Here is a 25,994-nt window from a genome sequence, read left to right as displayed (position 1 = left end):
TGATTAATCATTTTTGTTCATATGTTTCTATGGTCAAAAGAGTTATATAAAGAAAAAGAAAAAAGAGAGAAAAAGCAGCAAAATTGGAGAAAATGTTTGCTTGACCCCATAAATGTTGGCTTGTCTTTAATGAGAAAATGAAAAGAACATGTCTGTAGCCTTCTTGCAGCAATTAAAAAGGGTTATAAGTATCTTGCAACGTTTCCAGCTACCTAACAAACCAACCTGAAGCTAGGGGCTAAAACAGCAACAGTGTATCATTTTTTATGACTTTGCAATGTGGATAGGGCCAGAATGGACAGATTTTAGGTCTGGAATAACTAAGATGCTTCTTCACACACTTTTGGCTTCTTGGATGGGATAGGTGGGAAAGCTGAGGCTGGCCAGTGATCATGCTCTCTATGAGGCCTTTCCCCACGGATAACTTGGGCTTCCTCACAGTATGGTGACCTCAGGGTAGTCAGACTTCTTACATAGTTGTCAGCTTCAAGAGGAAGAAAGCAGAAGCTGCCAGCCCTTTTAAAAGCTAAGGATGGACTTGGGCAGTTCTAAGACGGCCGAATAGGAACAGCTCCAGTCTACAGCTCCCAGCGTGAGCAACATAGTAGACTGGTGATTTCTAGATTTCCAGCTGAGGTACTGGGTTCATCTTGATGGGGCTTGTTGGACAGTGGGTGCACGACAGTGGGGGAAGTGCACCGAGCATAAGCTGAAGCAGGGCGAAGCATCACCTTACCCGGGAAGGGCAAAGGGTCAGGGAATTCCCTTTCCTAGCCAAGCAAAGCTGTGACAGACAGCACCTGGAAAATCGGGGCACTCCTACCCTAATACTGCACTTTTCCAGTGGTCTTAGCAAACGGCACGCTAGGAGATTATATCCTGTGCCTGCCTCGGAGGGTCCTATGCCCACGGAGCCTTGCTCATTGCTAGCACAGCAGTCTGAGATCGAACTGCAAGGTGGCAGCGAGGCTTGGGGAGGGGGTGCCCGCCATTGCTGAGGCTTGAGTAGGTACATAGCGGCCTGGAAGCTCAAACTGGGTGGAGCCCACTGCAGCTCGAGGAGGCCAGCCTGCCTCCCTGCCTTCTGGGGGTAGGGCATAGCTGAACAAAAGGCAGCAGAAACCTCTGCAGACTTAAATGTCCCTGTCTGACAGCTTTGAAGAGAATAGTGGTTCCCCCAGCACGGAGTTTGAGATCTGAGAATGGACAGACTGCCTCCTCAAGTGGTTCCCTGACCGCCGAGTAGCCTAACTGGGAGGCACCCCCAAGTAAGGGCAGACTGACACCTCACACGGCCAGGTACCCCTCTGAGACGAAACTTCCAGAGGAACGATCAGGCAGCAACATTTGCTGTTCAGCAATATTTGCTGTTCTGTAGCCTCCGCTGCTGATACCCAGGCAAACAGGGTCTGGAGTGGACCTCCAGCAAACTCCAGCAAACCTGCAGCTGAGGGTCCTGACTGTTAGAAGGAAAACTAACAAACATAAAGGACATCCACAGCAAAACCCCATTTGTACATCACCATCATCAAAGACCAAAGGTAGATAAAACCACAAAGATGGGGAAGAAACAGAGCAGAAAAACTGAAAATTCTAAAAATCAGAGCGCCTCTCCTCCTCCAAAGGAACGCAGCTCCTCACCAGCAATGGAACAAAGCTGGATGGAGAATGACTTTGATGAGTTGAGAGAAGAAGGCTTCAGATGACCAAACTTCTCTGAGCTAAAGGAGGAAGTTCGAACCCATCGCAAAGAACTTAAAAACCTTGAAAAAAGATTAGACGAATGGCTAACTAGACTAACCAATGTAGAGAAGTCCTTAAATGACCTGATGGGGCTGAAAACCATGGCAGGAGAACTACGTGATGAATGCACAAGCTTCAGTAGCCGATTCGATCAACTGGAAGAAAGGGTATCAGTGATGGAAGATCAAATGAATGAAATGAAGCGAGAAGAGAAGTTTAGAGGAAAAAGAATGAAAAGAAATGAACAAAGACTCCAAGAATTAAGGGACTATGTGAAAAGACCAAATCTACGTCTGACTGGCGTACTTGAAAGTGACGGGGAGAATGGAACCAAGTTGGAAAACACTCTTCAGGATATTATCCAGGAGAGCTTCCCCAGCCTAGCAAGGCAAGCCAACATTCAAATTGAGGAAATACAGAGAACGCCACAAAGATACTCCTCAAGAAGAGCAACTCGAAGAAACGTAATTGTCAGATTCACCAAAGTCAAAATGAAGGAAAAAGTGTTAAGGGCAGCCAGAGAGAAAGGTCAGGCTACCCACAAAGGGAAGCCCATCAGACTAACGTGGATCTCTCAGAAGAAACTCTACAAGCCAGAAGACAGTGGGGGCCAATATTCAACATTCTTAAAGAAAAGAATTTTCAACCCAGAACTTCATATCCAGCCAAACTAAGTTTCATAAGTGAAGGAGAAATAAAATCCTTTACAGACAAGAAAATGCTGAGAGATTTTGTGACCACCAGGCCTGCCCTACAAGAGCTCCTGGAGGAAGCACTAAACGTGGAAAGGTACAACCAGTACCAGCCTTTGCAAACACATCCCAAACTGTAAAGAACACTGATGCTAGGAAGAAACTGCATCAACTAACGAGCAAAATAAACAGCTAACATCATAATGACAGTATCAAATTCACACATAACAATATTAACCTTAAATGTAAATGGGCTAAATGCTCCAATTAAAAGACACAGAATGGCAAATTGGATAAAGAGTCAAGACCCATCAGTGTGCTGTATTCAGGAAACACATCTCACGTACAGAGATACACATAGGCTCAAAATAAAGGGATGGAGGAAGATCTACCAAGCAAATGGAAAACAAAAAAAGGCAGGGGTTACAGTCCTCATCTCTGATAAAACAAACTTTAAACCAACAAAGATCAAAAGAGACAAAGAAGGCCATTACATAATGTTAAAGGGATCAATTCAACAAGAAGAGCTAACTGTCCTAAATATATATGCACCCAATACAGGAGCACCCAGATTCATAAAGCAAGTCCTTAGGGACCTTCAAAGAGACTTAGACCCCCACACAATAATAATGGGAGACTTTAACATCCCACTGTCAACATCAGACAGATCAATGAGACAGAAAGTTAACAAGGATATCCAGGAATTGAACTCAGCTCTGCACCAAGCAGACCTAATAGACATCTACAGAACTCTCCACCCCAAATCAACGGAATATACATTCTTCTCAGCACGACATCACACTTATTCCAAAATTGACCTCATAGGTGGAAGTAAAGCACTCCTCAGCAAACGTAAAAGCACAGAAATTATAACAAACTGTCTCTCAGACCACAGTGCAATCAAACTAGAACTCAGGATTAAGAAACTCACTCAAAACCGCTCAACTACATGGAAACTGAACAACCTGCTCCTGAATGACTACTGGGTACATAATGGAATGAAGGCGGAAATAAAGATGTTCTTTGAAACCAACGAGAACAAAGACACAACATACCAGAATCTCTGGGACACATTCAAAGCAGTGTGTAGAGGGAAATTTATAGCACTAAATGCCCACAAGACAAAGCAGGAAAGATCTAAAATAGACACCCTAACAGAGCAATTAAAAGAACTAGAAAAGCAAGAGCAAACACATTCAAAAGCTAGCAGAAGGCAAGAAATAACTAAGATCAGAGCAGAACTGAAGGAAATAGAGACACAAAAAACCCTTCAAAAAATTAATGAATCCAGGAGCTGGTTTTTTGAAAAGATCAACAAAATTGATAGACTGCTAACAAGACTAATAAAGAAGAAAAGAGAGAAGAATCAAATAGATGCAGTAAAAAATGATAAAGAGGATATCACCACCGATCCCACAGAAATACAAACTACCATCAGAGAATAGTACAAACACCTCTACGCAAATAAACTAGAAAATCTAGAAGAAACGGATAAATTCCTGGACAAATACACCCTCCCAAGACTAAACCAGAAAGAAGCTGAATCTCTGAATAGACCAATAACAGGCTCTGAAATAGAGGCAATAATTAATAGCTTACCAAACAAAAAAAGTCCAGGACCTGATGGATTCACAGCCGAATTCTACCAGAGGTACAAGGAGGAACTGGTACCATTCCTTCTGAAACTATTCCAATCAATAGAAAAAGAGGGAATCCTCCCTAACTCATTTTATGAGGCCAGCATCATACTGATACCAAAGTCTGGCAGAGACACAACAAAAAAAGAGAATTTTAGACCAATATACTTGACGAACATTGATGCAAAAATCCCCAATAAAATACTGGCAAACCGAACCCAGCAGTACATCGAAAAGCTTATCGACCATGATCAAGTGGGCTTCATCCCTGGGATGCAAGGCTGGTTCAACATACACAAATCAATAAACATAATCCAGCATAAACAGAAACAAACACAAAAACCACATGATTATCTCAATAGATGCAGAAAAGGCCTTTGACAAAATTCAACAGCCCTTCGTGCCAAAACCTCTCAATAAATTAGGTATTGATGGGACGTATCTCAAAATAATAAGAGCTATTTATGACAGATCCAAAGCCTATATCATACTGAATGGGCAAAAACTGGAAGCATTCCCTTTGAAAACTGGCACGAGACAGGGATGCCCTCTCTCACCACTTCTTTTCAACATAGTGTTGGAAGTTCTGGCCAGGGCAATCAGGCAGGAGAAAGAAATAAAGGGTATTCAATTAGGAAAAGAGGAAGTCAAATTGTCCCTGTTTGCAGATGACATGATTGTATATCTAGAAAACCCCATTGTCTCAGCCCAAAATCTCCTTAAGGTGATAAGCAACTTCAGCAAAGTCTCAGGATACAAAATCGATGTGCAAAAATCACAAGCATTCTTATACACCAATAACAGACAAACAGAGAGCCAAATCATGAGTGAACTCCCATTCACAATTGCTTCGAAGAGAATAAAATACCTAGGAATCCAACTTACAAGGGATGTGAAGGACTTCTTCAAGGAGAACTACAAACCACTGCTCAACGAAATAAAAGAGGATACAAACAAATGGAAGAACATTCCATGCTCATGGACAGGAAGAATCAATATCGTGAAAATGGCCATACCGCCCAAGGTAATTTATAGATTCAATGCCATCCCCATCAAGCTACCAATGACTTTCTTCACAGAACTGGAAAAAACTACTTTAAAGTTCATATGGAACCAAAAAAGAGCCTGCATTGCCAAGTCAATCCTAAGCCGAAAGAACAAAGCTGGAGGCATCATGCTACCTGACTTCAAACTATACTACAAGTCTACAGTAACCAAAACAGCATTGTACTGGTACCAAAACAGAGATATAGACCAATGGAACAGAACAGAGCCCTCAGAAATAATACCACGCATCTACAACCATCTGATCTTTGACAAACCTGACAAAAACAAGAAATGGGGAAAAGATTCCCTATTTAACAAATTGTGCTGGGGAAAACTGGCTAGCCATAAGTAGAAAGCTGAAACTAGATCCCTTCCTTACACCTTATACAAAAATTAATTCAAGATGGATTAAAGACTTAAATGTTAGACCTAAAACCATAAAAGCCCTAGAAGAAAACCTAGGCAATACCATTCAGGACATAGGCATGGGCAAGGACTTCATGTCTAAAACACCAAAAGCAATGGCAACAAAAGCCAGAATTGACAAATGGGATCTAATTAAACTAAAGAGCTTCTGCACAGCAAAAGAAACTACCATCAGAGTGAACAGGCAACCTACAGAATGGGAGAAAATTTTTGCAATCTACCCATCTGACAAAGGGCTAATATCCAGAATCTACAAAACAACTCAAACAAATTTACAAGAAAAAAACAACCCCATCAACAAGTGGGCGAAGGATATGAACAGACACTTCTCAAAAGAAGACATTTACACAGCCAACAGACACATGAAAAAATGCTCATCATCACTGGCCATCAGAGAAATGCAAAGGAAAACCACAGTGAGATACCATCTCACACCAGTTAGAATGGCCATGATTAAAAAGTCAGGAAACAGCAGGTGCTGGAGAGGATGTGGAGAAATAGGAACACTTTTACACTGTTGGTGGGACTGTAAACTAGTTCAACCATCGTGGAAGACAGTGTGGCGATTCCTCAGGGATCTAGAACTAGAAATACCATTTGACCCAGCCATCCCATTACTGGGTATAAACCCAAAGGATTATAAATCATGCTGCTATAAAGACACATGCACACGTATGTTTATTGCAGCAGTATTCACAATAGCAAAGACTTGGAACCAATCCAAATGTCCAACAACGATAGACTGGATTAAGAAAATGTGGCACATATACACCATGGAATACTATGCAGCCATAAAAAATGATGAGTTCATGTCCTTTGTAGGGACATGGATGAAGCTGGAAACCATCATTCTCAGCAAACTATCTCAAGGACAAAAAACCAAACACCACATGTTCTCACTCATAGGTGGGAATTGAACAATGAGAACACATGGACACAGGAAGGGGAACATCACACACTGGGGCCTGTTGTGGGGTGGGGGGAGGGGGGAGGGATAGCGTTAGGAGTTATACCTAAGGTAAATGACGAGTTAATGGATGCAGCACACCAATATGGCACATGTATACATGTGTAACTAACCTGCACGTTGTGCACATGTACCCTAGAACTTAAAGTATAATAAAAATAAAAAATAAAAAAAACGCTGAAGATGAAACTGGCTACTGTGAGGCCAGCTCAGATTCAAAGGCAGGGAAAATGGATTGTACGTCTTGTTTTGAGGAGCGGCATGCATGTTCGCAGAGGGAAGGAACTGATGTAAACTAGTTGCATGTAAACCAGAGCATGCATTGTGAAGACTGTGACTGCACTGAGAAAACTGACTGCACTGATAGAAGACTGTACTGAGAAGACTGTAACTGAATTGAGAACATGCATTGAGAAGACTGTGTCCAGGAGGCTGGCTCAAAACATCTGAAGAGTGAATGAACTGAGGATACACCGCTGGGTAAAAAAGCCTCAGAAGCATGATAACCACTTCACATATCTGAAGGGCTATTATACGGGATGACAAGTAGAATTTATTCTCAAGTTTCCAAGGAACAAAACTATGGCCAATGGGTGAAGGCTACGTGGAGATAAATTTTGTCTCTGTTTTGCCTTCTAGTAGTCAAACCTTGTAAAAAATGAACTCTCAGTGGGTTCCCCATCACTGGAAATAATCAAGCATTACCTGCATCACCACCTAAAGAAAGGTTAGAAAGGGAAATATAATGTGAGCATTTAATTATATGGCATTTTGTTCCCATTCAGTCCTAGAATGTTATGAGTAAATGAGTTAAAAAGCTTTTGAGAAGCCCTCATCATTGGGTGATGCTGACAGTGTTCTCGAGCTCCAGTGGTTTTGTATTAATGCTTCAAAAGAAAAATGGTTGTTTTAATTTTGTAAGTCCCACAGTTTTCATTACAAAAGAAAGAGTATAAAGGTGGGACTGGGGGCATGTGCCTGTAGTATTAGCTACTTGGGAGGCCGAGGCAGGTGAATTGTTTGAGCCCAGGAGTTTCAGTCCAGCCTGGGCAATGTAGTAAGACCCTGTCTCTAAGTAAAAATAAATAAGTAAAATGGAAGATTATAAAACCAAACCTAGGATTTTGAAATTTTTTTTCAGGCAGGAGAGCTTGGAAGTCAACATTTTCAGGAATCTTGTGAAATGGTCTTTTATCTACTACAAAATAAATGAAAGGATGGCAAAGTCATGCCTGCTAGATAATATAAATGGCAGAAGCATGTGGGGTGGGAGCAGTAGCTAACTAGAGAGTGCTACTGTCAAAGCGTACCAGCTGCTACTAACTTCCTGCCTCTCTTGCCTTGTGAAAAAGTGGGCACGATGCCCTAAATATGCCAATGTTTCAAAAGATGGCAGCAAAAAAAAAAATAGATTGTTATGTAAAATCTTCCAAATGTAAAATGTTGGCAACTCTTCTAATTTTGTTTTGTTTTGCTTTTAAACAACACTTGAGGCAATGGACTGCAGACCACATAAAATTGCTATACAGTCTGAATTAAGCCTGCAGGCTGCTGGCTTGCCACATTTTTGCACAGAGATGTTGAGAGTAGGACAGAGGTAGTGCTGTCAGGCACTAGTTAAAGAACCTGGGATCATCGGAAAGTAGTAGGCAAAGCCAGAGCTGGAATTGGGATTTGACATAGAAGGTGGCAAAGCCTTGGATAATGTGACTAGGGAAGGACTTGGAATACCCACCCTGTCATGGACTATTTTTCCTTCATCCACATGGCACAGTGACTTGTATTCCACTGGTAGAGAAACATTCCCTAAAAACTCGTCTACAGAACTGTCACTGGGTCCTTTTCTTTCTTTCTTTCTTTCTTTCTTTCTTTCTTTCTTTCTTTCTTTCTTTCTTTCTTTCTTTCTTTCTTTTCTTTTCTTTTCTTTTCTTTTTTTTTTTTTGAGACGGAGTCTCGCTCTGTCGCCCAGCCTGGAGTGCAGTGGTGCAATCTCGGCTCACTGCAAGCTCCACCTCCCGGGTTCACGCCATTCTCCTGCCTCAGCCTCTCCGAGTAGCTGGGACTACAGGTGCCCACCACCACGCCTGGCTAATTTTTTTGTATTTTTAGTAGAGACGAGGTTTCACCGTGGTCTCGATCTCTTGACCTCATGATCCGCCTGCCTCGGCCTCCCAAAGTGCTGGGATTACAAGCGTGAGCCACCGCGCCCGGCCGTCACTGGGTCCTTTTCTAAAACTAAACCCTTCTAGGAGGGTCATATATAGCAGAAAGAGATAGGAGTCTGAGCATGGTAGTGCACGCCTGTGGTCCCAGCCACTCTGGAGGCTGAGGGGGCAGGATCAGTTGAGCCCAGGATATCAAGGCTGCAGTGAGTTATGATCATGCCACTGCACTCCAACCTGAGAGACAGAGCTAGACCAGTCTAAACTTTAAAAATGATAAAAAGATGTAGGAAACCCTGTTTGGGGTCCTCTATTTGCTATGCCACTTCAGGTAAATCACTTAAACTCTCTGGGACTGCATTTACTTTTTTATTAAAAGAGAAACTTCTAGTATCTTCATTTTTCCCTGACTTTTGCATACCCCCTATATCCCTAATCAGCCACTCAGCTTTCAGTCTTAGCATAGAAGCCTTCCCTGATGGGCAGAGATCCCTTCATTTACAAGAATTTTTTTTTTTTTTTTTGAGACAGTCTTGCTCTGTCACCTGGGCTGGAGTCCAAAGGCACCATCTTGGTTCCCTGCAACCTCCGCCTCCCAAGTTCAAGCGATTCTCCTGCCTCAGCCTCACGAGTCATTGGGACTGCAGTCGTGCACCACCACGCCCAGCTAATTTTTGTATTTTTAATAGATTGGGGTTTCACCATGTTGGCCAGACTGGTCTCGAACTCCTGGCCTCAAGTGGTCTGCCCACCTTGGCCTCCCAAAGTGCTGGGATTACAGGTGTGAGCCACCGCACCTGGCCTACTTACAAGATTTTTTTTTACAGTATAATACTTTCCGTCCTCTTGGGTAATTGTAATTAACTGACTTGTTGTGAATCCCTAGACTGGAGGCTTCCAGAAGACAGTGCCTGAATTGTCACTATTATTTTTCCAGCCAAAGATGTATTCACTATAGTTGTATTAGAATGGAGATTTCATGTCCTAAACTCCTAAATTACTAACCTCTTAGTGTGAAATAATGTAAAAGAGTTTATTTGATCAGTTGTATCTATGACAAAAGAGATATGGGGTGGGATAGGATGGAAGATGAATGAGGGAAGAGAAGACTAAAAAGAAGAAGAGAAAGAAGGCAAGAATGAAGACTAGGCACGGTGGCTCACGCCTGTAATCCCAGCACTTTGGGAGGCTGAGGTGGGCAGATAACTTGAGGTCAGGCCTGGCCAACATGGTGAAACCCCATCTCTACCAAAAAAAAAAACCAAAAAACTAGCCAGGTGTGGTGGTGCACTTGGTAGTCCTAGCCACTCAGGAGGCTGAGGCATGAGAATCGCTTGAATCTGGAGGCCGAGGTTGCAGTGAGCTGACATCTCATGGCTACATTCCAACCTGGGCAAGAGAGCGAGACTCTGTCTCAAGAAAGAAGAGAGAGGAGAGAGAGAGAAACAAAGAATACAGACCTTTACAACTTTTAATGTCTGACTCAGGCTAACACTGCTTGATCACCTTGACGTTGACCACCATGAAATAAAGCAGATGCGATGTGGGCAGAATTGATTTAACCAAAAGAAGGGAGAGAGTGAAAAAAAAAAAGAGAGAGAAAAAAAATTCCTCCCAGGTATACACATAGAACGGGGAGAGAAAGCACGATAAAAATGTAGAAAGCTTAAGGAGTCCCTGGGAATTACACACGTTGCATGGGTGAACTTGTAACCAGGTTTGAAGCTCCTTTTCAAGTTACTGCTGAAAGAAAACTAATGGGCCAGGAGCTACCTAAGCTATTTCAGGCAACCAGGGAAATGTTAGCTGAACAAGAAATCCTAGAGATTGTCTAGGCAAACCCCTCACTTTACAGATGGAAAAACTGAAGTCTGTTGAGTGTAGTGACTTGGAGTGCCTTCAGCTTTCTCAGGGGCGGGGATCTATACGCAAGCTGATGTTTGCTTCATGAACTGTGTCTAAAAGATTATAGGCATTTTTAGAAGAAAAATTCGGTAATGATTATTATACTCATGCTCCCTCTCAGAAACTCTCATGTGGCCTTGCCTTGGTAGCATCTTTCCAAGAAGATCCTTCTGACACTTACTTTCTCAACACTTTTGCAGACATCTAGAAGATCCGTTTGCACAGTATAGAATCAAGCAGGATATGTGATGAGAATAAAGCAGGTCAAGACAAACACAAGGGCATATCGCCTTCCAGGAAAGATTTGCTGGGCTTGGTGTAGGACTTAGGGAAATGACTTTTATTTTTATAAGAATAAAATAGGCCAGCGTGATGGCTCACACCTGTAATCCCAGCACTTTGGGAGGCTGAGACGGGTGGATCACCTGAGGTCAGGAGTTCGAAACCAGCCTGGCCAACATGGTGAAACCCCATCTCTACTAAAAATACAAAACTTAGCCAGGCATAGTGGCGGGTGCCTGTAATCCCAGCTACTTGGGAGGCTGAGGGAGGAGAATTGCTTGAAATGGGAGGTGGAGGTTGCAGTGAGCCGAGATCACCCCACTGCACTCCAGCCTGGATGACAAGAGTGAAACTCTATCTCACACACACACAAAAAGAATAAAATAAAATATTGGAACAAATGAAAACTAGAGAGCTCAGAACCATTTCAGATCTGTGCAGCAGACCAGATGATGTAACCTATTTGAACCATAGATTGACATTTTTTTCCAAATGTGATTTTTTATGTTGGTTCATTGTATTTTCTAGATCCAGACTATATCTGTGATAAACATTAGTGGCACCTCCATGTTGGGAATTTTTCGTTTAAGGGACAGAAGTGATGGATGTGTGTCAAGTGTGTGAAATGCTACAGAAACCACATGTGTTGGCAGTGGAGGAGAGAGTGGGTAACAGGGTTAGAGCAGATGGTAGGAAAGGACACTTTCTGAATTCTTCTTAATTTCCAGCTCAGTCACTCCCCCTTCTTTTTAGGAGCGGTACTGGAGGAGCCAGACACCCTACACCTTTTGTATTTTTAGTAGAGATGGGGTTTCACCATGTTGGCCAGGCTGGTCTTGAACTCCTGACCTCAGGTGACCCACCTGCCTCAGCCTCCCAAAGTGCTAGGATTACAGGCGTGAGCCACCATGCCTGGCCTCATCTTAACTTTATAATAACCATGAAGATAGGTACAGTTATTATCCCTAGTTTTACAGATGAAGAGCTATGGCACAGAGCTAAGCAGCTTGCGTTTCACACAGCTGGTATGTTGAAGACCTGGGATCTGAATACAGCAGTATGGATCCTGATTTCTACATTTAGCCACTTGGTTCTTCTGCCTACCAGCAATAAATAAATAGAGTAAGTGATAACAAAGTACTACAGAGAAAAATAGGCCAGAGTGAGGGGAATAGAGAAAGCCATGGAGTGGACAGGAGAAATTTACTATTTTATATAAAGGCCAAGGAAAGCCACTTTTAAGTGGTGAGATTTCAGTTGGGCCTTGGCAGCTCTCTGGGAATGTCCCATGTACTGCAAAAAAGGAAGTGCAGAGGTCCAGAGGTAGGCATGTGACAGTGTAGCAACATTGGAAGTGTTGGGACTATCACCAACTGCAGAGTTTGTGATTGTTCAGAATGAGACTTCTCAACTCCAGCCAGTTGTTGTCAGACAGGAATATAGGCTACTAGCTTAGTCTGTTTTATTCTAGATCGCACTTTTGTAGAGTCTTACTCAGGAACAGAATACCTGAGACTGGGCAATTAATATGAACAGAAGGTTATTGACACCCAGTGCTGGGAGGGAGAGGGAGGAAAAAGGGAGATGGGAGAGGGATAGAGAGCTGACTCGCCCTTTTATAACAGTACTAATTCCATCTGTGAGGGTGAGCCTAATCACCTCATGGCCTAATTATCTCTTAAAAGATCACCTGTTAATACTGTTCAAATGGCAAATTTCAACATGAGTTTTGGAGAGGACAAGCATCCGAAGCATAGCAACCAGTGTGGCCATATCTTCCAGTTTTTCAGTAGAACCCACTAATTTTTAATGTATAATTTCTTGGTTTTTAAATGTTCACATCTAACTCAAAAAAAAAACACTATGACAGCCAAACAAATAATATATGCAGACTGGTTATGACCCGTGGGCCACTAGTTTTTTACTGTCTAATTCCCTTGGTTTGTGTTCCTGAAGACAGATGCCAGAGAGCGAAAGCAATTTGCCCAGAGCCCTACAGGTGGTAGCCAAGCTAGTCTTAGTTAAAAATCCAGGCTCTGAGGCCGGGCATGGTGGCTCACACCTGTAATCCCAGCACTTTGGGAGGCCAAGGTGGGTGGATCACCTGAGGTCAGAAGTTCGAGACCAGCGTGACCAACATGGTGAAACCCCATCTCTGCTAAAAATATAAAATTAGCAGGGCATGGTGGCACATGCCTGTAATGTTAGCTACTTGGGAGGCTGAGGCAGAAGAATCGCTTGAACCCGGGAGGCGGAGGTTGTAGTGAGCTGAGGTCACACCATCGCACTCTAGCCTGGGCAATAAGAGTGAAACTCCATTCCAAAAAAAAAAAAAAAATCCAGGCTCTGGAGCCAGACTGCCTAGGTTAGAATGCAGGATCCACCACTTACCAGTCATGAGACCGGGCAATTGCTTAACATCTCCACATCTCAAGTACTCATCTTTGAAATCAGAATCATAACATTGCCTTCCTTAAGAGGTTATCCACATTTAGAACAAGCTTGTCCAGCCCACAGCCCACAGACTGCATGTGGCCCAGGATGGCTTTGAATGTGGCCCAACACAAATTCGTAAACTTTCTTAAAACATTGTAAGATTTTTTTTGCAATTTTTTAAAAGTTCATCAGCTATCGTTAGTGTTAGTGTATTTTATGTGTGGCCCAAGACAATTTTTCTTCTTCCAGTGTGGTCCAGGGAAGCCAAAAGATTGGACACCCCGATTTAGAACACACAGCGTTGAGACATTAAATAGTGGAAGTAGTCTATGATATTTGCTGCTATTATCATTATTCCCACAAATCCATTCTTTCCCCTTGTCTTCCACCCTAGATTATATCAAATGCAAGCACAGCCTTCAAGTCAATCAGCTCAAGCAAGTGTTTGGTGTAAATAAAGGCTTTACAGGACTTTATTTGGGTTCTGCTGCAGTCCCTAATATTGCAAGACTGATAAGCAGTGCTGATAAAAGTGCTGCTTTTCCCTGAAAGTGTTTCTTTTGGATTCATATTTGAAACAAGTTGAATCCTCTGAGCTCTTGCAAGGACCGGAGGTAAATCAAAGCAGCAATTTATTCCTCAAAGCCAGATGTGACCTTGCATCCGATCAGCCAGCCCATTCTCCTGGAGGGCTGTGATGAGAAGCTTTCACACTCCTGAATGTGCCTGAGGATTTATTTGTGCCTAATCATTAGCAAGGCGATGCTGGGTCTGATACAACTGATGCTGCGGAGAAGAAGGGGACGCTTATGAATCTTTCTACCTTAAGGAAATTGTGTTTTCCACCTTGTATTAGAGAGATATAAATTAAGGTGATGAAATGCCAGGGAACAGATGGGTGCTAAACCGTTCTAAGGGAATTTTATGAATTTCACTTGTGTCTGGTTTTGTCTTGAGACCCAAGAGTGACCTTATGTCTGTAGCCTCAGCAGATCAGAATTTATAAGGGATCTTAGGGAAGGATGAGCTAATCTCGTGCTTCTCAACGCATGATCCCTGGACCATCAGCACTGGCATTAGCTGGGAACTTGTCAGACATGCAGATTTTCATGTCCCATCCCAGAACTAATCACAAACTCCAGGAATGGGGCCCAGCAATTTGTGTTCGAACAAGTTCTCCGGGTGATTCTGATCACGCTTGAATTTGAGAACCACTTATCTAATTCATCTAATCATGATGCCTATCCCATATTAACATCTCCTGATGATCTTTTAAAAAACAACTACAGCCTGGATCCCACCTCTGTGCAGTCTTAGGCAGGCTAGAGTGGAACTGGAGCGGGATTTCTGACCTCCTCACAGTCAACACTTTGAACTAGAGAGTTCTTTGTTGCGGGGCTGCTCTGTGCATTGTAGACTGTTCAGCAGCATCCCTAGTGTCTCTATCCACTACAGCAGGAGGACATGTTTTCACAAACATGTCTGCAGACATTGCCAGATACCTCCCTGTGAGGCAAAATTGCTCCCCTGCCCCTCTCACCCTGTTGAAAACCACTGAGCTACAGCATAAGTAGTTTACAGGCACCCCAGTGGTTCTAACATGTAGCCAGGACCAAAAACCACTGACCTCATCCAACCCTATCTTTTTAATTGTCAGGGGAAACTGCAGAGAATGAGCTTTAGTGGTTCTATAGGTAAAGGCACACTTTCCTAGACCTGTATATTTTGTTCCTGATTAGAGTAAATGCCAATCACAGCAGGCAATCCCAGGTAGGTGAATGCGTTTTTAGGAGGCTAGTTGGCCACCTCATCAAATGAATCCACCTCCAAACTCAGAACCCATGGGGGGCCCAAGATGAAAACAGAACTGTTGCAAGCTGCAGATATGTCCAGGGTGACAGTGGTTGCCTCTTTGCTACCTAGCCCCATAAAGTGGGGTTCCAGAGGAAAGGAATGGGAGGTTACTACTCTTGCCTTTCAGATACGTTCTCCCTGTGCTGAAATGTCCTGTCTCTAAGAGTCATGATCATAACTTATTGTGCCTGGCTTGTGCTCTAACCTTTGCTATGTATGTTCTCTGATTATCTTTAAGCCTTCAGAGATACTGTTTCTTACATGCTTCCTCTAAGCTAGGCCCTCACCAGATTCAAACCTTGTGCAATCTTTTTTATTTTTTTTTAATTTTATTTTTTTGTGACAGTCTTGCTCTGTCGCCCAGGCTGGAGTGCAGTGGCTTGATCTCGGCTCGCTGCAGCCTCCGCCTCCCGGGTGCAAGCAATTCTCCTGCCGCAGCCTCCGGAGTAGCTGGGATTGCAGGTGTGTGCCACCATGTCTGGCTAATTTTTGTATTTTTTGTACAGACAGGGTTTCACCATGTTGGCCAGGCTGGTCTCGAACTCCTGGCCTCAAGTGAGTCACCCACCTTGGCCTGCCAAAATGCTGAGACTATAGGCATGGGCCACTGCACCCAGCCTCCTTGTGCAATCTTGAAAACACACTCCAGAAGAGTGGGTATTATTGTCCCCATTTTACAGATGACTGAAGTGAGGCTCAGAAAGGTAAAGTGGCCTGTGATCCCACAGTGGCCAGGTTTATTCTCATGCCAAAGCCTCGATGTGTAACTGAGCACTGTACATCCTTAAGGAGCTACTCATATTTTCCATTTTCCCAGGTGTGTCATCTGAGCCTCCGAGAGGCTAGGCAGTAGGTAGAATCATGTTGCTGACGCCCCTGTTATAATATCCTTTCAGCTCTTTCCTGGGAATAAAATGGTAGCTGCAGTCATGGCCCTCACCACAAATGAGCCGTCCAAATGCAAGTGGGCAGCCAGACAACGTCTACATCCCTGCATTTTGCTCGTGCCCAGAGGTGAAAACAAATGAATGCTCCATATTTGGGGCCTTTGTGAAGACGGCAGGTGACACCTGTTCTTTCTGTATTGGCAGGTTTTGTACAGATGGAACAGACAAAGCAGCACATCTGTCATTGAAACAAATAAAACATCGGTGGAGCTTTCTTTGCCTTTCGATGAAGATTATATAATAGAAATTAAGCCATTCAGTGACGGAGGAGATGGCAGCAGCAGTGAACAAATTCGAATTCCAAAGATATCAAGTGAGAATGCCTTTTTTTCTCCCTTTTCTCCTGCCTGTCTTATCTTATCAGCCTTCCAGATGAGTCAGGGCTTGAAAGACATTCAGCCTGCAAAAGAAGACTTAAAATAAAAATGGAGAACACTACCCCTCCTCTCCAGATGTTTGCCGGCCATAGGCAGTTTCATGCAAAAATCAGTTTGCCCGTGTTGACTGATCTACTCAGTTGCTAATCAAAAATCAGATTAAAGCAGACCCGAATCAGTCACTAAGGTTTTTCCGTGTCAACCTGTGTAGTTTGCATTGCATCTATTGTAGCCCTAGAATTACAGTTTCGAAAGTTAAAGGCATGACTCAGTCAGAAGGAACAAGGAAAAGCATTGTTAAGTATGCCGTAGCAGTTTTTCTCCAGTGAAACAGTGTATGCAGTTCAATGTCTTGGAAATATTTTGAATTTACTATTTATTTTGAATGGGTATATGTAACATGTGCATCAATGTGTATGTCTCTCTATAGTCAAGATTATCTTACTTTCAAATGTTGTTGAATAGCATGTGAGAATAGCATATTCTTTTTGAGCAAATACATTCAATTCTGTTTTTACAAATACCATGTTTGTAAGTATCTTAACAGCATATTATTTTTTGTTGTGTGTGATCTCATTTATTTAAAGAAAAAAAAACAAAATAGCCAAATCCATGGAGACAGAAGTGAGGCTAGTGATTGGCAGTGGCTGGTCAGTGGGGAATGGAGGTTTAGGTACTGGGTCTTCACTTGGGGTGACAAGTTATGGAGCTTGAGAGTGGTGCCGGTTGCACAACATTGGAGTATACTTAGTGCCGCTGGTTTGGACATTTTAAATGAGTTAAAATGCTAATTTTGTTATGTGTATTTTACAGCAATAAAAAAAAGACTGCGGTTAGATATCTAAGTGTAGATTTTCACAGGCTTTCAGATTTCAGTCTGGAGATTAGGGGAGCAGTGAAGGCTGGAGATATAAATTTTCAAGACATTGGTAAAAAGATGATATTTTAAATTATGGACAAAATCCTCAGCACCATCCTGACTTTTAGCCATGTGACATCCCTCTGCTAAGGGGTGATATGCCAGTGTTTCTGGATGGAGTTTATATTTACTGCATCTTTTTTGCATACAAACACAAAAGGCATTTTTGTCTTAAAAGTGGGGACAATTGGATTCTACACTTTACCAAACAAAGCCTCTAACTTCTGTCAAAAGGGAGCCAGATTTTTGGTGAGATGTGGAAGTAATCTCCAGGCCACGAAAATACAAGATTAGGGTTTATTTATCTCGCTTCATTAAAAATCTGACTTTATATTTCATACTTTCTTATCATTGCAGGGATTGGTATTTTTAGGTAGATTGATGATTGCTGGTTTTATTCATTACAAAAACATATATTAAGCAATTATATCGGTGTAATTATTAGATAACAAGGAAGTGACTGTGAGCCAAACCTGATCTGTTTCAAGAGATTTTTCATTATGTTGGTCAAAGAGACCTTACAAGATTGAAGAACCCCCGAATGACAGTTGACAGCTTCTTACTATGAAAAATGTAAGACCCATAAGAAAAAGGATTGAGGCTATATTTTGTTTGCAGAAAAGGGGTAGATTTAGACAGACATGGGTTTGAACCCCAATTTAGCCATTTACTAGCTGGGTGATCTTAGATAAGTTACCTTATTTCTCTGGGCACAAATTACCACCATCTGTTAAGTGAGGTAATAATAATACCTGGCCTTCATCCAGTTTTTGCAAGATTTAATTGTCATATTCATCTGTGCCCAGCACAAAGATAGAGTTCAAAAGGGAATAGCAATTTTCATTTTGTTGCATCATCGACATAGCATGGTGTTCATCAGTATTGTTACTAGTAATATTGAACTTTCTTCTCACATTAGGTGGGAACATCCTTATTTTACAAATGCTTTGACAGAGGTACAGGGCTGTCCTATACCCTACTCCCAGGTTCGTAGCTTGGTAGTCATAGAACTGATGTTTAAAAGCCATTAAGACCTTGATCGTCATTTCCAGTAGAATCCATGCAGTTCTGCTGTTTCAAAAAGCCCCGTGGCCCCTCTTCCCTTTGAAGACAGGATGGGGCTGTTTTGAGTGAATTTGTTCTCTCTTTTCAGATGCCTACGCGAGAGGATCTGGGGCTTCCACTTCGAATGCATGTACGCTGTCAGCCATCAGTACAATAATGATTTCCCTCACAGCTAGGTCCAGTTTATGACAAAAGTTATCTAAAGGACTTGCTGTTTATAATATAAGCAACATTTAGCTAGTTGTTTTGAAGACACCCAGTACTAAGTAATATTGTTATTCAAGTACATCTTATTACTGGAATAAAAATGTTTTTTGCTTCTTTAGGAATGGCATTATACAGTACTTCCTCAAAGCAAATCTAGCTTTGTCTGAAGTTTCTTTGGAAACTCTGCAATGCACTGAAGACATCTGTAATATGATGTTACCAAAGCAGTTTACATATGTCCTTATATGCATATTTTTTATTATATATTTAGTGTTTTATAGAATTTTTTAAAGTTAACATATAATGTAGATATTAATTTTTTCCTCGGCTGTAAAATGCTATGGGCAACACAATCGTGCAATTATAATTTGAAAATATTTCCTTTAAAGAGTTCGAAACTCATCTTGGTAAATAAATTGCAAATTACTTGTACAGTTTTACAAGGATCTCATGGCAGAACAGCTGAAGACTTGGTCTATAACTCAAGGCTGTTGTATGCAAACTATTCTTCTAGTGGTTAATGCATTGAATCAAGTCCTTTTGACATGTACAATATGTTTTCCCATGCCGTTGTGAATTTTGTTGTTCAACACAACTTGAGATGGTTTCAGGAATGGCTGCAATCTCAAAAGCTAAATTTACTGCCCAAGAGGCACCTTGTGCAATATTCCCATCCCTGAATTTAGCATTGTACAGTAAGATTTTCTTTTCACTCAACTAAGTTAGCATTGTCTTTGTAGTAGCATTATCTTAGACATTAAATTTGAAGTAACATATATCCTGTAGTAACATAGACCAAAAGTTACTATAGTCAACCAAGTCTTTCAAAGGATAAAAGATAATTTTATTATCTTTAACTGTATCTATTTTGAATGTAAATTTAAAAAAAGTAATTCTCTGTCAATGGATTCGTAATTTCTTTACAAAATTTCTTACATATAATATGTGTATCTCTGTAATAATAGAGACCTTCTTTTGAATCAAAATTACATATGGAGTTTGGAAGATTTCTCCTATTTCAACAAATAGTTGCTGCAAGAATTTTCAATATGACTCTATAAAAGATCTTTGGTACAATTGTATGGTTTCTTGATAATTCTGTTTTGCAATAGGTAGCCTAGTTGCTTTATGTGCTTTACCTTCTAAGTTTTAAAATCACACATTGGAAAATGACAATATCAACAAAATTGTATTCTTCTGAAAAGAACTATTTGTTACAATGGGAAAGGTTTTGTAAGCAAACCCTAGTGGAACAGTGACATAAAAGGCAATGAAATTTTCTATAAACATTTTCTCATGTAAACATGCTGCCACCTTTTCTTCTTTCTCAGAGCACTCAAATTTGCTGTAATTTGTCATTTTTGCTTACAAATAATATAACTTTTCAACCTTCTAGTTATATTTATCCAATAAGTCATAATCGGGATTCCATTTGTGTAAAACTAGGGTGGTAACCGGAAAAAAAAATATTGTCAGTATTTCAAGCTGTGTTCCTTTCTTAGTTTGATATGGTTACTTCTATGTTAAAATAAAATTTAAAATCACGTGCAAAAAAAATCAACAAAATAATAAAATGAATGAAAAAAAATGACACCCAGGGAGTTCCCCACCCCAGTGTAAATGATATTTACCAGTGATCTAGCATCTGTAATCTTTTTTAAAGGTATTGTTAATAAATATTCTGTCATTTGTAAAGATACTTGTCTTTTGGGAGCATTTTTCCTGCCTGCCTGTCAGGGAATTTGTTAGCTTACCTTTGTGCTAGTTATAATTTGGGATGATAGAGGGACTCAAAAGTCTCTACCCAAATCTAGATGACCCAGAGCTTTTCCTTTGGAACTGACAACCCTGAAGCACTATTTCAAATCCTCTTTGGAAGTAGAGAGGGTCCTAATCCACAAGTAAATGTCCTGAAGATGAGACTTGAATATTTTCTCTTGATTAGCTAAGTCTTTTGTATGTTTACTGTAAGTATATCTGTTGTTTCCCTCACCGCCCCATTGCTAAAAGGATAAGTTCTAAGCTTGAGCATTTAAGGCTCTTTTTTTTTTTTTGAGACAGAGTCTTGCTCTGTCACCCAGGCCGGAGTGCAATGTTGTGATCTCAGCTCACTGCAACCTCCGCCTCCTAGGTTCAAGCAATTCTCCTGCCTCAGCCTCCCGAGTAGCTAGGATTGCAGGCGCCCACCACTACACCGGGCTACTTTTTGTATTTTTAGTAGAGATGAGGTTTCACCATGTTAGTCAGGCTGGTCTCAAACTCCTGACCTCAGGTGATCCGCCCGCCTCGGCCTCCCGAAGTGCTGGGATTACAGGCGTGAGCCACCACACCCGGCCCTTAAGGCCCTTTTTAATCCAAAACAATTTAACTGTGTATCCAGCCACACTAAGCCCTCCCTGACCCCTGAACACTGCTTGCTTTTGGTCTCACCTCTGTGCCTTTGGTCTTATGGCTGCCCCTTCCTGAAATGCCCTCTCCACCCTTCTCTCCCATTCAGATCCCAGTTGTCCTAGGGTAGCTGCAGCCCCAGTTTGTCTGCAAAGACTTCTCATGCTTCAGTCCTTTATGACATTCTTCCTTGGAATTAGCTGCAACCCCTATCAATGCCGCTCATTTAGTAATTAATCAGATACTACTTTTGGAAATCTCTTGTACTGTTATCTTGCATTTTAATTTAACTCCTGTATTGTTACTTACTTTTTCTTGTATGTATGCCTTGTCTTCCCAACTAGATTGTAAGCTCCTTGAGGGCAGGGACTTTGGTCTTATCTTCCATGTACTCTCCATAGTGCCTAGCACAGTGCCTTGCAATAAATACTCACTGATTAATTGAATGAAGGGGTCTTTGAAGTAGCATTTTGCATCAGTTGCCTGCCTGTGTGCCATAGCAAACCAACCAGGGAAGACTGTGTCATTACTTTCGTGATGTGCTGAAAAGCGTTAAAAGGCCTGGCTTCTAACTTTGTACCTGGAAGAAGTCTTTGACCAATTGGCTTCATCATTGGGTAAATGAGGTCCTGGATTAGTTGAGTCTAACTGAATTGAAGATGTTTTAGAAAGTGCCCCATGAGCCCCTCCACCCAAACTTGTCTCATTTGTTGGCTTTCATGGTTGCCTCAGGTATGGTCCACTGGTTGTAAGCAAAGAAACAACCCTGGGTAACTTGAGCAAACAAAAAGTAAGGAATTACAATGACACAGGTTACATCACATGAGCCAAGGAAACAGCGAAGGAGCAAGTCTTGAGGAGAATAAGAACCAGGCCACTCTGCGGGTCCAGACAGTGGGAACTTTGGAAAGTCTTTTTGGGGTGCTATTGTGGGGATGAATCAGCTTTTCCAATTTTGACGCCATTATGCTCAATATTCAGATTCCTGGGAAAGTGATCAGTTCCATTTGAGTTCCACAGCCAGAGTAACTTGATCAGACTAAGCCTGTACTCATAGGGGAGGGATAGTTAAAGGAAAATTAAGATGCTGTTTTCCAAAGGTAAGAGAAGAAATGCTGGGTTGGTATAAGTAACAGATTTTCTATGCTTAGCTAGCCAATATTTGGGCTTAGCCCAAATAATACACTTGAGTGGAATGACTACATTGCTGCTTGAGATTTTTTTCTGAAGGAGGAGCACTAGGAAAATTTCCTTTGCTTGTTTAACCTTTCAGAGTGCTTACTCTTACCCTCTTTTTTGTGTGTGTAGTCCACTTGTGATTTAACTGTATGAAAGGAAATTCTATTGTGCAAGATATTTGGATTCTCTCAGTGTACCTACTTTCTATGGAGCCCACACATGCTACATACAAAGCAGCACCTTTCCATGGGCACAGAAGACATGGATGATAAGCTTCATTTCTCAGGTAAGTTCTGAATTCTTCCAGCCTGTGAGGTAGGAGGTGCGTAGCCTTTGATATTAAGATAGAATGATTGTGTTATTCCCACCATCAAAATTGTGGTTGTTTATATCCAGGAGGCAATGTTAAATCCTGAATAACCTTTTCCCAGTCTCTTCCACCACCTTGCCTCACTACAAATATGCTCAAAGAATGTTGAGTTATAAAAAGTATACAAATAGCACATAATTAGCAACAAAAACGTCATGCAGTTTTTAGAGTAATCTAATGTAATCAACCAACAGGTGATTTTTTTCACTACATTGGATTATCGATGCTACTGTTCTCCTCCATTAACACTTATAATCAAGAAGTGACTGTTATTTTCCTGTTGTTACAATTAGCAAAATGTTCTGGCTAAAAACGTTATGTGGCCAACCATAGTGATTTGAAAGGCAAGCCTTTAAAATCAAGGACTTATATTCAATCTGTGGACATACCCCAGATTTTTCCATTACAAAATGCCAGACACTGAGGCCTTACAAAGGCAGCCTAATACAAAGACTAAAGATGTGGATCCTGGAGTTTGACTGCCTGAGGTGCATTGTAATGATTTGCTACTTATTAGGGAGGATAAAGTTTGTAAAGCTCTAAATGCATGGCTCTCCAAACAGCGATGATTTTATCATCGTGTTATTGTTCTTTTTCTCAAGGGACTTTACCAGAACCACAGATGTATGATGTGGATGCTTCTTATCACCAAAATGAGTGGAACTCAGCTGGCACGTCCATTATCACCTTTTATTTAAACATGATCACTTCTTAATATAAATTTTAATATTTGATCATTTTAATCATACAATCAACTAATTCAAACTTAGGCAGTAGGGTTCCCATTCAGATGCCAGGTTTTGCACAAAGCCTCCCTCAGCTTCCCCATCTGAAATTGACCTCACATTTCTCTGACCTCCAGGGGATGGGGTCAGTACCCACTCATGTCAGTCATCCCTTTGTACCTTGTATTTAAATCATTTTTGTTGGTGTCTTCCCCCTTATAGTAGACACACAGCACCTCAGCGTTGGCATCTGGGTGTGGTTCCTCATTGTGCTCCCAGGCACCAGGCCTGCGTCACCCCCATCTCAGACCTAGAGGGAGGAGAATATCTGGCCCCATTTCCTGTGATTTCCTCAGGCCCCCTGCCAGAGTGTGATTACTAAATGCAAGTCAGGCTGCCCATTCTGCAAAGAGGCCCCTTTTCCCCTTGTGCTAAATGGGCCAGGCAGATTAAATGTTCCAGCTCTGCAACTCAACTGTAAACTACAATACTCAACAGAGATCACAGTTTAAACAAAATTGGCCTCTATCCTTTATCACCAGCAGTTATGGGCTGTGGTAGATTAGCAGAGCTCTAATGATATAGATCACATAGAAAGCTTTTTTTAAAAAAGGTCAACCATATGATCGATCTGAAAGTCTGGAAATGGAAGGCTGAACTACTTAAATATAGATGTGATTACATGTGATATCCCCATTCTCTGTAAACTGGGTTTTTGCCGCATATCCTTATTGTTATGAATAACACAAACTATACCAGGAAATATATATGTCCTAGGACTTTAACAAATAGTAATGTCTTTAATTTGTTTTTCTAGTTTTCAAAGTGCTTTTCACACTAATAAGGGGAGGACACAGGTTTTTATTCCTTTTTTGTTTATGAAATGGAAGCAAAGAGGTTATATAAGAAGCCCAAAGTAACACAGACAATTAGAAAGTCAGGGCTGGGCATGGTGGCTCACACCTGTAATCCCAGCACTTTGGGAGGCCGAGGTGGGGGGATCAAAAGGTCAAGAGTTCGAGACCAGCCTGGCCAACATGGTGAAACCCAGTTTCTACTAAAAATACAAAAATCAGCTGGGCATGGTGGCACGTGCTTGTAGTCCCAGTTACCCAGGAGGCTGAGGCAGGAGGATCACTTGAACCTGGGGGGCAGATGTTGTAGTGAGCTGAGATTGCCCTACTGCACTCTAGCCTGGGCAACAGAGTGAGACTCTGTCTCAAAAAAAAAAAAAAAAAAAAAAAAGGACTAGAATTTAGAACATAAACTCGTTAGTGCATTTCATACACCTAGAAATAAGTACTTAGAAAAAGGACAGGATGGAGTAAGGAACTAGACTCTGAAGTTCAACTAGAGAACATTCTAGGACAAGTAGATAGGCCAGAGGAAATGGTGGGGTAGAAGGGTGAGATGTCTGAGGTTCAGATGCTGGAGGTGGAGAAGTTCTGAGTGCTGGCCAGGCCCAGGGCACAGCCATCTGGAGCAATGGGATAGGATAGGTCCCTGGAGAGGGTTTTAGTTATTCAGCGAGGGACTATTGGCAGCCCTCTCTGTACCAGGCACCATGCTGGGCATAGAAGAATGATGTGGCATTCAGATGTGTGTGAGGAAGCCAAGGCATCAGTAACAGTACTTTGTCACAATACAGGGAAATGCAATGATAATAATAATAGTAAACAGTGATTATGCTTATAATATGTGCCAGACTCAGTGCAAATCAACCTACTGATTTAGTTACCATTTATTATTCCTATTTTATACACAGAGGATTGAGGTTGACAGATTCACATTTGTCCCTGATCACACCGTTGATCAGAGAGGCCAGGAATTAAAATTCTGGTGGCTTGGGTTTAGGGCCCTACTCCAAAACATTAGATGTCTCTATCTGTAAATAGATGATACACAAACAATAAGGGAGATAGATAGATAAATAGACAGATAGATAACGGTTCCCATATGGCAACAAGAAGGAAAGGCAGTTATGAGCTTCAGGCTCAGGTGGGATGATTTCTCTGCTCTAAAGTGGCCCAGCTTCTCTGCTTCTCTTTCCTTGACCGCAAATGTTTTTTGCATGTTCGTCATCCTTGACTTCAGGTGTCTTAGAGCTGTTTCTTTAAACTCCGGCTACCCTGCAAGATCAGGATTACCCGATAAAATAGGAGAGGACCCATTAAACTTGGATTTCAGATTAAAAAAAAAAAGTTATGCTTCTTTAGTAGAAGTATCTCCCATGTGATATTTATTTGAAATTCAACTTTAACTGAGCCTCTTATTTTTATTTGCTAAATCTGGCAACCTTACACCAGGAGGCCTTCATTACTACCATTGAAGTAATTAATTTGTAATTCAAAATTTCAGGGTCTTGCTGATGTGTTGTCAGATCTCTGAAGGTCAGTGGCTCTGAGGGCGAGACATGAAGTTTGCTGTTTTGAGTTCTGTTTCGTTTGCTGAACTCTCCTTCCCACTTTTCCTTGGATGGTGTGAGGATGGGATGTGTGTGTGTCCAGAGAGACAGGGCTAGTGGGTGAAGTTCCTCTTAGAGCTGGCAGAAAAGAGGTTTTGTTTTTTTGTTGTTTGTTTTGTTTTGTTTTTTGGGACGGAATTTTCCTCTTGTTGCCCAGGCTAGAGTGCAATGGCGCAATCTCGGCTCACTGCAACCTCTGCCT

The 25,994-nt window shown here is 41.6% G+C and overlaps 1 protein-coding gene across 12 annotated transcripts in view; it reads left to right on the top strand.

The window, feature by feature from the left end:
- The window catches only part of CNTN4 (contactin 4), a 985,842-nt gene extending 965,479 nt beyond the window's left edge, over positions 1-20,363 (top strand). For all 12 annotated transcript variants that reach the window (XM_055259613.2, XM_055259617.2, XM_055259612.2 and 9 more), the window contains 2 exons: positions 16,243-16,411; positions 18,548-20,363. In XM_055259613.2, coding sequence (XP_055115588.1) covers positions 16,243-16,411; positions 18,548-18,648 — 270 coding nt within the window. In that variant the 3' untranslated portion in view covers positions 18,649-20,363. The remainder of the gene's footprint in view (positions 1-16,242; positions 16,412-18,547) is intronic.
- Positions 20,364-25,994: the final 5,631 nt, after the last annotated feature.

Source organism: Symphalangus syndactylus, chromosome 21, assembly GCF_028878055.3.
Source record: "Symphalangus syndactylus isolate Jambi chromosome 21, NHGRI_mSymSyn1-v2.1_pri, whole genome shotgun sequence".
In the NCBI taxonomy this organism is placed as follows: domain Eukaryota; kingdom Metazoa; phylum Chordata; class Mammalia; order Primates; family Hylobatidae; genus Symphalangus; species Symphalangus syndactylus.
This window is presented reverse-complemented; position numbering and strand designations above follow the sequence as displayed.